The following is a 14,522-nucleotide window of genomic DNA, read 5'->3' as shown; positions in this document are numbered from 1 at the left end:
ACATTCTGTATATGTGTGTATGTAATATGCAAGGACAAATAACACTATCGACTCTTAAACGATTTTTATCGAACGTGAAGTTCATTTGAATGTCTTTGATTGAATACTATCTGTATAATTTAAGTGCGCCAGAAGGTTATGTGAATATGGTTTTTGCCGGATGCCCTTTTAGTAAATAATACCTATATTAAGAGGTAGTTAAAATAACAGACTTAGTGTGATAATAATATGTTTATGTATGTATGTATGTACTGTTTGATATTTATAATACTGACGATTAGTGAATGTGAATCGTGTGCTTAGATGATAAAAAAGCGTGGAGTTAATACTTGTTGACTTCCAACTGGCATAATTTTGTATTTTTAAATGCTGAAAAAGAGTAACTGAATTTCTTGCCGGTTCTTCTCTGTAGAATCCGCATGTTAAATGGCGATTCAAAACTGCTTGTAAAATCTTACTTGAATAAAGTTTATTTTGATTTTGATTTTTTGAAACAAAGTTGCAATTTCTACCTCATAATTTGATAGGGAGGATTCCGGTGAAAGTTCACGCCTAATACCAAAGAGTTTACGCGTTTTTCGAGGCACATTAGTGTAAGACTTTTAAGTTCGTAACTCCGAGTTGCTGACAAATTCTTGTCAACAAAACTCAATAACATTTATTGACTTAAGATTTGAAGACAGACCTACGAAATCTGAGCCTTGTATACTATGTACAAAATGAACGAGAATGTTGTAATTGATTAATCATATCATGATAATGCAAGTTATAAACATGTAACCATTAATTTTATAAGTATTAATAAGATATTACATTAGAATTAAAATGATTTATAAAAGTTTTTTTGTCTGATAAAGGACAAAGCTGTGTGCGATTTCTTAATTTCTCTAAGTAGACTTTTCAGCTTTAACAAACGAAACACTTACAAAGCAAATACCATAACAATTTCGGTTCAACTCCGAATCTATTTGATGCAAAAGTATTTCACAAGAACTACCACTAACGCGTTTACATCAAATGAAACTACAAAAGATTCGCCTATCGCCAGACCGTCTTAAATATAAACAACATTCTTTAGTTCTTAACGGTCTGTGTTAAAGATATTCAGTACTTTATATAAAATATTGTCACTGAATACGGATGAAATATAACTGCTTTGTGATACTCGTATTTATTTTCAGTTGTTTAACTTCACTACAAGGTTTTTCCTAAGATAATTGTGTTTCTAGCATGATTCTCATTGTATGTTTCTGGCTAGAGTTTAAAAACGATTTAAACTAATGTTATTTAATGTCGTGTTTTGATAAGGGTTATAACTGGACAAAAATATGCTTATTGCTTTTTTATAAATAATAGATATACATATATACTCTATATATTTTCGCGGACTCTTCTATTGGTCTTCTATTAGTAGGTATTTTAACGACACAAATTTAACATAAAGATAATATTTTGATATGATATTCACTAAAATATGAAAAATAACCTGGCTACATACATATATACAATGTAATGTTTTATTTTTTAAATTTATTAGCATGGAGTAAACTTAATGTATAGTTATGTAGAAGTAAGCGAAGAAACGGTTGTCCACGTCTTCAAAAAGTCGCGAAAAGTTACGTTTATAGTTATACAGGGAATTAGGCAATACCTAGCGAAGGATAACCAATAAAGTTTAGGTTTTGTTTTTAAAAAACGGTTAAGTCTTATAAAAATTAAAGTCTTAAAAATGATTAAATATTATAATATTTCTAATTAATATAAGATTATTAAACTTCTATCGCATATCTTGAAAATGTCAATTCAAGGCAAAATCTCAAACGTCGTAATTTTTATTTACCCGCCCGTAGTTAATTTAAAAGTGAAACCGTATCAAAGAGATCGTTCAAAAACTCGTTTCGCGGAAAATGATATTTCGTTACGGAAGCCATGAAAGTATAAAACGTTGGAATTAATTTGGCTGAAAAGTTGCTTGACGAACGCACAATGAGATGAAAGCGAGAGGGCAAGTTGGCTGAATGAAGCCGTGTCGCTGCCGAGTTGAAATATTAAAAAACGCGAACGAGACGCAGCCACAGATAATTAAAAGAACAGTATTTCGCGTATTTGTACATATTAGCCATGTGTGGCTCCAGAAGCAACTTACTGGAATCAATTGCATTGGAAGCAATCGATCGCACTCTAAAGAAACGTATCTCCGTTGAATGGTAGAGAGTAATGTCAGAAAAGTAACTTAAAAAATAAACAAACATTTTCAATTAAAAAGTCTGTGTAAAATTTCATAATAAAATGAACAGATAAAACGAATTTACAATTACTGTTAGTAAAGCGTTCACCGTTTAGTTCGACCATAAATATTATTGAAAATTTTACATAGAATTTGTTACATAAACGTTGGTACATTTTTTATACTAGTAATTTCAAACGTTTTAATTGATAACGACTTAAGCTCGTCAATAATTAACATTCTAATTAGTCAATATTCTTCGAAATTATAAGAAACTATTGAGCAACAGATGAGAAAAAGTTAATGGACCCGTTTTGCCTTTGGCTATAAATTATTGACTATTAACGGGAACAGTCGATATACCGAAAAGGTATTGTGACAATATATTGTGTACTTACGTTTCTGAATCGACTGTGGCAAAATCTGTGTATATTTTGAGCATTTGACCGCCCACCACGTAGCCCAGTGCCGGACCAACCACCGCCATCGTGTAATAAACACCTGAAAAAGGATAAAAACATTTTTTTTATATCTACAACATTTCAATCAGTGAATTAAATTAAACATTTGGGCCATTTTCTATTTTATTATAATTCAGCTTGTAATATTCTACAGCCGAGCCTTCATTCCGATCCGGTATTTAAAACTAGGATTTTGGTATCTCGTCTTTATGAGTTTTCTAAAATTTGGCTCTAGACCAAGAGGGGTAGTGGACTATCATTATTGACATTATTCTGCTTTTATTATGGTAGTACTTTGCACAACCCGCCACCTATGCACCAAGTATTCCATCACCAAAAATAAGTAGCGCAACGGAATTACTTAGATATCTTTACTATAATATTAAAATGCGAAAGTATGACAACACTTTTATACCTAAGATTTAAGACCGCCGTAAACGCGAGCGAAGACGCACGCGAAAACTAGGATTTTATTTTTCTGACATTGCATTGCGCAGTACTGATCATTTGTGGCCTACTTAATCGTGTGCCTCCAAAATCAAATGCTTTAATTAAGAAGGCTCTGATTAGGCATTTTATAGGATTAATAAGCAGATACAAAGCAACAGTTATAGTATTTTTCTTGAATGTATATATTGCCTATAACTAATAATCTGCATATAAAGCGGTTATCTGGAAGATGGAAACCTATCAAATGACGGGGCTATATATAAAATTAAATTATGTCCTGAATGAAAATCGCAAGCCGAACGACTCCACGTTTTTAAAGTTAAAAATATCTTCTTATTATTAAAGAAAAAATCCGCATCCACCAAAAGTTATTCGAAAAACGAAAACTAACACGAAAACGAAAACACTGTAATTGTCTATTAATATCACACGGTAATACAGCCAAATATTTACAATTTATAGGTTATTTTTTTTTTTATAGTAATTAATATTGTAATTTGAAAATATATAAACAAAAAGTTTAATTTCTTTTTGCATGTCAGTTGACTTAAAGATGTCTCATATGGTCTCATTGGGCTGCTCTCATCGTCATTGTTCTGGGATAGCGTAAACCGCACCGCTCCGAGGTACACCGTATCCCATTTCTAGCGACCCTTTCACACCCCATGTTTTCTCAGCTAAAAGCCGCTGAGAATAATGTAAGCGCAACCGCACAGTGAAAGATGACCTACCTTTGAAACTAGACTTTATAAATTCTTTCTTTTGTTACGAACTATTTTCCTTAGGCTTTTTTTTACACTACTGTAGAACATAACTGAAGTAATATGTTGTAAGAATTCTTAATTAAACAATCATTGATATATGTTAACATTTTTATGTCGGATGAAATAGCCTTATTTGTTAATTTATTTTAATATAATTACTTATAAATATGTAGCTATATATTTAAGCGATAAGATTGACTTTAAATTTAGCACAGTTCCTTTTCTGCGACGTAGACGTTCCGTAAGAGAGGATTTTAGGAAATTTTATCTTGTATCCCCCGTTATCCCCCGATATGGGAGGACCAACTTTGTATGAATTTTACCCGTGGAAAGTTGGGTTGCAACTAGTATAAATAATAGTATAGATATGTTATATATTTAATCACACAATGACCTACATTCACATTTATGAGAATCATACTTAAAATCTCGGCATAATTATTTTCTGATTATGGCATAATGTTCTTCCGCCATATTTATGTATAGTTTTTAAAAGTTGTCATTTATCTACCAGTCCACAGATTCTCATATCGACTGCATCCACTACCCGCATCTCGATATCTCAAGTGGCTTCCACCCTGCCTTCTCGTGCCTCTGCCCACTCGTACCCACTCCTGCCCTCTCATGGCCGGAAGTGAAACCTCTCGGGTAATGGCATTTCGATTCGCGCCTCATGCGCGTTTAAGATGTGATCGGCTTTTGAATGCTTAGCACGCATTTAACGATACCTTTGGTACTCTTAACAGTAGTATATTGAATAGGATTTACATAGACTCTTGAACGTTGCATGTACTCGCTTAGCGAATTGATGTTTGTTTCTATTGGTTAAATTCGAAATTATTGATATAATACTTTTTTCATATAAACAGAATGTCCAAAAAACAGAATATGTACAAGTATATAACATCTAGGAGCGTCAATCTATTTGTAATTCTATTAAATTTTTTTTAAAATTATTTATTTGATATGAATTTTTTGGGCTCCAATTTTATTTATAACAAGTTGTCGTCCGCGGCTTGGGTTTTAGGAAGTTGGTTGTCAGCAGTCAGACATAAAAAGTAGCTTATTCTATAGACAGACAGATAATTGTAATTTTTACTTCAATACTAATCATAAGAAAAATATTTCCTTGGTGCTATTCTGACCGGAAAAATTCAGGCGTAAGACCATCGCCTGTATGTGCTTTCCGAGCCACGTGTTTATATTACCGCTTCCTAGACTCCGATCTAGTATTAAGAATTATCAAATAGACAATAGACTTAGTTATAACTCATATTCATTGTTATTTTATTTACATTACCTGTTTAAACTTCGTCTAAAAGTGATAACACAACATCATAACTGCTCTAGAGATAAGAGAAATATTACATATTTGCGTATCTTAACACGGATCAACGCTAAGGTTGTTCTAACTTTTTAACTACGTTCTATAAAAAAAAAACAGAAGTTTTATTTAATAATGAGACATGGTTCAATGGATCGAATATGTGGATACCAATTGTGGTTTCAAATTCAAGCAAGCTAAATATTATGTGCTTAATCTATTTTTAAAAATCATCTCGTGAAAGAATAGAATTGGAACTACTTCTTAACAAAAGAGAAGGCTTTTGCCCAACATAGCTTACTTACTCAATATAATTATACTTATACAACCCCTTCAAAGCAATCATTTGACGTTTAAATATTATAAAAAAATAAAATATGGAAAATACACATTTTTAGTTTAATATAAAATATTTTACAAAATGAGATCTTTTTAAAAATCGAATATCATATTTGAATCTAAAATTGCTACAACAATCTCATAGTATAATCTATACGCTTTGCCAAATAGTAGTCTAATCTTGTCTTGAGTTATCACTGGTACCGAGGTTTGATATAAGATCTTCCAATCTTGAGGTAAATAGATAACAGATTCATCCGTATCTACCAATAGGGTTGCAGGGTTTTGTGCCCCACTGAAAAAGAAAATCAATTTCTCCAAATGACTATTATTAATAAAAAAATCTGGTTGTGTATACTAGTGGGCCTCGCGCGAAACTTCGCGTTTATTCAAAAGATTTTTTAGGAAGTTCGAAACCTATGACAGGTTTCGTTTTGATTTCATTTCATTGTAAACTGCAAGTCACTCATTTACATTTGGCGCCAAAATGATGAACCTCTTTTAAATTAAATTTTTAATATCAAGTAGTATACATTAGTTCAGTTAGAATGTTTATGTTTTCAAATTGTTTTTTTATACAGCCCTAGTACATCTCTCTAACCGGACAGAAACTTTTTTCCGCTCTTTAAAATTAATTCTTTGTTAAATCGTAACAATCAAGAGCCCTCATTATTTTCATTCACATCTATGGCTGGAGTTCTTTAAAATGAGATCATAACGGATTTTTTATGTGCAACTATAGTCCTATAATCATCTAACATTATTAATTTTTCAATCAGATCGTTACCATGGAAATGCATCTTTTTTTGTCCACCGGGAAAATTAAAAAGTCACGATTATGACCCGAATAAAATATACAAAATGAATCCAGTTTCTCTTCTTCGGTAACTGGCAACCCTATACAATAGTATCGTTAAATTTAGCGGTGAGACTACTGTGACACGATTAATTGCACGTCAAGTATAGGCAGGTATTGAAACAAGCATTCTGACCTTTAGGCTTTGCGCTACGAGCAGTCACGTAGCTCTATGTGTACGTTGGAACCTAATTAAGTTGTCGGAAGAAACTGTTCACGATTACTCTTCAAACGTTTGAAGCTTTGTATTGAGCTAATGTACACATTCAAGTATTGTGTGGTAAGTCAAAGATGATTGATTTGTATGAATATATTAATTTCAAGATGAAAATATATGGAAAATACAGATGTTTTTATTTTTAGCCTCAAAAGGAGGAATTTATGGAAGGCGATTCTGACCTTCGTCGTCGGTGACGCGTTTTTTCTTGTATTATCTAGACCAGGTTTTTATTCATAGATTATTTTTAATTGAAAAAAAAGTATAAGTAGTTTTATTTATTTCATAGTTCTGTATGTACTTTCGATATTATGCAAAATTTCTATAATGGGGCGGCATTTTTGAAAGTGCCCAGATTGAAAGCGGCTTTGGTTTCGTAAATATATCGATTGTAAACAGTAGCCACATGCGTCCATGTTGGACTATAAAATGCAGTAGAGTGCCAGTAAAGACCGCGCTCATGATATAAATATAACTTATAAGATTTGCCACAAAATATTCCATTACCTTTTAAGAACGATATCATAATATTGTTAGGAATGGTTATGGCCTCGTCAACATAGGAAGGCACTCACGTATTACCACTTATGTGGTTGAACGGCGCTCATATTACATGGTTATACTGAGGGGTACTAAGGTTTATTCCGAATTATATTTTTAGGGTTTTTAAAGCTTTTTTACACACCCACGTGTATTTTAATCGAAAACTACGGATTCAAATTCAGCCAATCATCAATTAATTTTCATGAAATTAATTTGTGCTTATTCATTATGTTCTCGTTAGTAAATGAATAAAACGTGACGAAACCTTCAGATAGGATTCTGTCAAAGGTACACCTTATTCTCCTCCACTAGAACAGTGGAGTGGAGCTCAAATAATTTCCCTTAAGATAAGAGGAGGCGAGCTGAACAAGAATTTCAAAAATTCTTAATAATTCTATTACAATATTTAACGGTTTACGGGCCGCCTAGCGATGTAATGAATCACAGGTTCGATCCTGACTGGGCTATTAATAATAATAATAAGCTTTATGCTTAATTGAAGGGGTAATTAAGAAATAATAATATGACACACCAATGCAATTATTATTACTATTATTTTAATTTATTTAATTTTAATAGATGTTGTGTTTACCTATAAAAATACATGCAGTTAGCATCGTGTTAATATGATATATCTTTGTTATTGTACTTTTGTCCTCAGAATAAAGAAATAAATATTAGTAATTTCCCGAAATCGAAACAGCCAATAGGAACGTTTGATTTCTTAACATAAACTAAAGTTTAACAACGTAGACTATTCAACACTACGTACTAGAAAGAGATGGAAATATTATCAGTTCCTATATATCTCACCAATATGAATTAAACTCACCTAGATAAACAGAGGACATTTTCTTAGACACGTTCTCATCTATGTACGTAACACCGAGTGTGAACAGAGGCGTCGCGCCCGCGCCGTGTAGCAGCTGCGCCGCCACAAACACGGCAACTGCCCACGCGCCGCCCTCCCCAGGCGCGTCCTTCCACGAGCTAGACTAAAAAACGAAATAGCACATTGTTATTGATTGGATGAAATATACTTGGTAGCACTTTGTGCAAGCCCAACTGGGTAGGTACCACCCACTCATCAGATATTCTACCGCCAAACAGCAGTGAGTGTATTGTTGGATTCAGGTTTGAAGTATGAGTCAGTGTAACTACAGGTAGGGACATAACACCTCTGTTCCCATTGGTTGGTTTAGTATGAATGGTTAATATTACATGCAACACCATTGCCTAAGAGTCATGTACTATTTTCAAAGAAATCACACACATACCTAATGCCATTTAGTTTGTCAACGTACCTTACATACATTGCACTGTAGATAACAGTTTATTATCTAATATCAATTACAAAACAAAGAAAGGTTTGGTGTATTTGATGAAATACTAAGACGAACAAACATTTTATCTGTCACGGATTGCAACCACGTGTACATAAGAGCACATGCCCATCTAAAGTCCGTCATCACAACTGTAAATTACATCCGACACAAATTTTTCATAAAAATTTTATATTAAGAGAAACTTACTCTATGAATAATAGTAATATAAAAATACCCCAGAGGTCAACGGTACTCGGTTCTTCTGGCTAAGAAGTCGCATTTTTGACCCTAATGATTTTTATGTTGGACTATTTGATTTTTTTTGTATCTCCACAGCCATTTTGTCCGTGCTCTTGTTGTTACTTATTTTTAATTTGTATTTCTGTGTGCCTTTCTATTTTATTACCAGACAGCATCACGATTTAAGATTGAGGATTATCTTTTTCGAGTTTTAATATAGAGATATTTCAAGGTTTCTTATAAAATACTAACTTTTATTGACTTAAAATGTTATGCCTTAAATGTTGCTAGAAAAAATTAAAAACAAACTATTCACAAAAAGTAAACCATAACTAAAATATACATCATAATACATATAACACATTCAATAAAAATAGATAAACTATAGTCCTAGTTAAAGAAAGCTTTCGTAGTGAAATTATTATTAATATTACTATGTCAACAAAATGTATTAATTGTTCATTCAAAGACTTTATCAAATCATTCTGGTCGATTGATCTAGAATGGGCCCTACGTCTGGAACCTTCCATTGGTTCATTGTGGACGGTGAATGATGATCTCATTCAAGATCGGCCGTGTTGTGCCTTTGTGAACGTATTAAGTCGTTTGAATGCGCCTGCGTCGCTAAGCACTTTATTATGCGATGGAAGGAAATCTACTGTCTGGCTATTCTTTGTGTCTTTATTTTGTGAGCTCTATTTATACGTGTACGTCATTGAAAGCGCTTTAATGGCTTAGAGAGAACAGTTCTTTGCAGCTAAACTTTTGTGTATAATTTTCATTTATTTTTAATAAAATTAAATTCCTGCTATCTGTTCAATATGGATGAATAACACTTACTTCTTGACTGTCAAATTAAACACTAACTGAAAAGAACCATCAATCAAACGATCTCTAGGACGAAATACAGCTTTAAGTCAAATAAAATTCAACAAAAAAAAACGACTTAATTTTTTTCTCAAATTTAAATATAACAAAGGTAAAAAATGAAATACAAATACAACTGAATGAATAACCTCCTTCGTTTTAAAATTCGATTAAAAATAATACATTAAATTCCATGACTGAAAACAAATTAAATTAAATGACAGTGCATTCTACTTAACGTATAATTATATCACTACTTCTTTCGCTAGATGATTATATTATTCGAAATCAAAATACCGCAGTCTGATTGACTATGCACAGGTCGTCCGGTTCCTCGCCAGCCACTTTGTACGGTGGTATGAGGAAGTGTGGTAAAGCGAAGAGTAGGGACCCAATGCCCATGAGCAGCACGCCCCAGCCCAGCCATCTCGGCTTGGATGCACTGCTTCGGCCTCCAAGGTATGTGACTGGAGCCAGGCAAGCGAAGGATGCCATGTCGTACCTGATTCAATGAAGAAATTTAATATATTTTTATTTTAAATATTTTCCAGAAGACTAACATCCTGAATATGCTGACTGACGTTGCAAAGAGTGACAATTGTATTTAGATTATTATTGTATAACCTCTTGCATTTGGTCATGCTACCCTCATTGCAAGATGATGCAGTATTAAAATAGTCACCCTCAAGTACCGCAGATTCTGAAGCTATAATACATTGTATACTTTGCGCCGTACCTACATTTATACGATTCACATTATAAGATGTTATCAGTGACTCCCTTTGTTCTTTATTCCTTAATAAATAATGAACGTCCTCTTCATACAACAAACAACAACTTTTTGTACGGGTGTCCTGATTAAATTTATAGCGCTATTTGATCGTCTTTTGATTTTTGCATTTTCTAACCAAGGAATTCGAAGAATTCGGTGTGATATATTCACATAGAAATGTGTATTATACAAACAGTTGCACTTACCCGCCAGCAATAACTCCAGTCTGCATCGATCGGAGACCGAACCTCCTCTCTATCGTGGTTATCACCACATTCACAAAACCATTCACGACCATTCCTGCAAACAAACATTATCAATTATAATCACAAAAGAAGCCAACACTAGAAGGGCTAATAAATAATGTTGGACATGTATATTGATAAATCTATTTCCAAGCCCGTCTTAATCCGGTATCGAGACCTCCAAAAGGTCTCTTAGAAATATTTTTTGGGGGGAAGAAATATCGCCAGAAGAATAATTGCAGCCGCTTGTGGGAGCTTGTGTTCCTGAAGACAGGGCTGTCTATATCTGTATTAATAAGTTAATATGCGTTATTTTTGTAACGTCTAACGTCAATAAACTACTAAACCAATATACATAAAACTTATATTCGAAAATGGAGAGCGTTTTGCAAAAGGTTTTAGTATAAAGTTTGTATATAAGTAGATGTACTTCGCAGTTGAATCCGATTTAAATTTAAACTTGATGCGGCAAGCGTGGTTGTGCTAATTTTAAAATCTATCCAGACCAATTTAAAAAAATAACTATTCTTTAGTAGAATATCTTAACATCGCGCTTCGATACACTGGGCGGAGCAGTAACGTTTGACAATTAATATTACACGATGTAATTTACTATTTCTAATGAACAAACCTGTTTAATTAAATCGGTGGAAAAGATTAACGGGCGAGTTTCTTATCTGTTATTTTGGGTTAAGCCTTCATTCCGAACCGGTGGTAGCTTTACATATAATTCGAAACGTGACAATTCAAAGTTTATAGGTGCACACAGAATATTTTGATTTTATTTTAATAGAGTTGGATATAGGCAGAATATCTATACGATATTCCAACCATAACGGGAAAATGCCAAGTAAACAATAACAGCAAATAGACGCGATATCATTGGTCGAGAGATTGATTAATCTATGATATTTACTATGGATTTGCGAAATAATGACTTTTTGAACGTCGACGAAACTGTTATCGGAATTTGGAAGTAAAATTAAAGTGGAAATAAGTGGTTAAGTGCATTAGTGTTGTATTATAAATAAAGATATATTAATCACAAACTCTTAGTAGTGTACAACATAGCTGAGTTATTAGCAAATCGCATGAAATACGTGAATCTAAGGTTTGTTTATATTTTTTCCTACCTCCATTGGAATAGGCTATATGTATCTTAGTGTAATTTATGTCATTTGAATGCCCGCATACAAAACAGCATGTAGACCAATGTTGATATACTGTTACCTGTCTAGAACCCGGTCCGATTCTATCTAAAAAGCCATATATAATGCATAAACATAGATTGACATTCCTACAATAGAAATGCATTCAGTCCCGTTCGTTTTGACTGTATTTTAACAAATCAATTCCGCTGACATATCGGAAGGCTTCAACGTACAAAAATATTTCCGGAGCTATTAATATTTCAATTTCGACGGACGGGACGACAGAATGCTGAAATAGACTGGCATACGTCGGTTACCATTATTCTGTAATAATTTATATCAAACAAACTAATTGAATTTTAAAACTACGAATTTATCTATGTTTATTTTAGTATATAAGTTACAATAAGCTGGAAGTAATAAACTGGTAAAAGAAACTGAACTGATAAAAATAATCCAACATCGAAACTAAATAAACACTGTATGTCTGTCTGTTTTTGAATTTTTGTACTGAATTTGATGAAATTGTGTATGAAGTCAGCTTGAAATACAAGGAAGGACATGGGGATTTTAATACATTTAATACCTAACGATCCAAATACGAGCGAAGCTAGTTATCAGATAATAACTAAAATCAATTTTTGACTTGGTGCTAGGGCTTTTTGCGAGATCGTCTAGGTAGTATCACTCACCACTCAGACAGCAATAATAAATACTAGCCCTCCTCCATATTCTTAATGCCTAAAACCAAGCTGAATTTCAGAAGTAGCTTCATATGGACGAGACGCCCAATTTCTCTACGAATATTTTTAATAGTGATAAAATGGTGTGTTGTGTTGATAAAGAACACGTAGATACCTCGATTGTCTAAAACAGGTTCAATGTTTCAATTTAATCTTGATAATTCAATTTAAAACAGGAAAAAAAATTATCCGCCAAAACAATTGTTTCGGATCAAATCGTTCCTCCCCGAACTCGTTCAAATAACCAAATTATAAAATTTATTAATAATGGACTAATTTTAGTTGTATCTATTATTAAATATATGCATAATATAATGGCAACATCGTTCTACAAATTTATTTCTTTAATAAATATAATAGAATACTACGTTTTACCTATGAAGAAACTGGTATATAAAAATATTTCGAAACATAAAAAAGTTTAAACAAATGCTAGAACGATTTACTTGTGTATGTGTGTGTGATGAATGTGTACATATGTACTAATGGATAGTTAATAATTCATACTGCCAAAGTCTATGGGCAGTGTTTACTTATATTTAAAAACTTATTTATGTGTCATACTTGGCTTTTAAGTTTTAAATTCTTCTCATATTCGTTCAATAATTTCCTATTTTTTTTAATTTACTTTAAACTTACAATATATTTGTTATGACAAAAGCCTGATGGTAAGTGGTCACCACCGCCCAAAGACAATTGCGCTGCTAGAAATATTAACCATTCTTTACATCGCCAATGCGCCGCCAACCTTGGGAACTAAGATGTATATCCCTTATCCCTGTAGTTACACTGGCTCACTCACCCTTCAAAACGGAACACAATAATACTGTGTACGGCTGTTTGGCGATAGAATATCTGATGAGTGGTTGGTACCTACCCAGGCGGGCTTTCACAAAGCCCTACCACCAAGTGAAATTAAGTTTCTGATGTAAATATTAAGTAATATATTCACCGAAAGCCACATTTCGCCGGTCAATGTACCTTGGATTTAAAGGCATAATTCGAAGCAAAAAAAAAAACGTTCACGGTCAACTGAAAATATCTGATAAACATCTTAATACAGTCTTTATACATTATAACTGTTTTTATTTTAATAAAATCGCTATGTAATTTTATCGTTCCATTGAACTTATTGCTTCAAGGTTGCAGAAAGAAAAATACAACATTGTATATAAGTTTTCGGAATTGTTTTGACGTACCGCTTGACTAACTTAGTAAATATTATTTATTATTATTATTATATCTTATTAACTTAAATGTATGGTTTGTCAAAGGCTGTCTGGAAGTATTAAGCCTGTGATGTTTAAGGGGTCCTCTCCTTGAGGTTTGGATCTTATACGCTGTTCGTTAAATTAAAAATAAGACCACTAGTCTTGTTAACTGATATTTTGTAATTTGGAAATGTTTATTAAAGAGAAATTGATTTATTTTTATATAATGCTAATTCGGCTACTGGTGTTCCAACAAGGACATTGCGACATCAGGCTCATAGCGTATTTAAATTCTATATTTTGTATTAAACATTGTCAGCATTTGGCTGCAAGAAAATTGAAATTGTGTGCATAAATAGCTCCTTTATATTGTCAATCAATAAGATTAAAATGAATAAATTGAATGACTGGTTATTTGCTAAACTATATAATTAAATTGATGAAGTTAAGAACTGCTGCACGCAAAAATACGTTCACTTTCTAAAGGTAATAAATAATAATAAATCTTTGAACAACTTATACCATATATTTGACTCAGTACTGGACTCTTTCGAGGACATATCATCCTTCTGCCCTTATGTGGGGTCGGAGCAGCATGGCTTCTTCTTCCATACTTCTGTGTCTGACGTCATCTCACAAGTAACAATATTTCTAGCCATATCATCTTTCACACGAAAAATTGCACGAAATCGTGTTTGCAACAAAATTTACAAAAACTTCATAGCTGCTCTTGGTAGAACACTTTTCCATTCTTAAAAAAAAATGGGTAGAAAATACAACTATTTTT

The 14,522-nt window shown here is 32.8% G+C and overlaps 2 protein-coding genes across 4 annotated transcripts in view; one reads left to right on the top strand and one right to left on the bottom strand.

Annotated features, from left to right (window-relative positions):
* The window catches only part of Obsc (Obscurin), a 415,125-nt gene that overhangs the window by 120,338 nt on the left and 280,265 nt on the right, over positions 1 to 14,522 (top strand). The gene's annotated exons all lie outside the window — the stretch shown is intronic.
* Positions 1 to 14,522, bottom strand: part of LOC113398222 (solute carrier organic anion transporter family member 4A1-like) — a 63,999-nt gene that overhangs the window by 4,596 nt on the left and 44,881 nt on the right. For both annotated transcript variants that reach the window (XM_026636853.2, XM_026636854.2), the window contains 4 exons: positions 10,592 to 10,685; positions 9,911 to 10,115; positions 8,014 to 8,176; positions 2,626 to 2,728 (listed from right to left, as the gene is read on the bottom strand). In XM_026636853.2, the coding sequence (XP_026492638.1) occupies positions 2,626 to 2,728; positions 8,014 to 8,176; positions 9,911 to 10,115; positions 10,592 to 10,685 (565 nt within the window). The remainder of the gene's footprint in view (positions 1 to 2,625; positions 2,729 to 8,013; positions 8,177 to 9,910; positions 10,116 to 10,591; positions 10,686 to 14,522) is intronic.

This window comes from Vanessa tameamea, chromosome 2, assembly GCF_037043105.1.
Source record: "Vanessa tameamea isolate UH-Manoa-2023 chromosome 2, ilVanTame1 primary haplotype, whole genome shotgun sequence".
In the NCBI taxonomy this organism is placed as follows: Eukaryota; Metazoa; Arthropoda; class Insecta; order Lepidoptera; family Nymphalidae; genus Vanessa; species Vanessa tameamea.
Note: the sequence above shows the minus strand (reverse complement) of the source record. Positions and strands in the feature narration are given on the sequence as shown.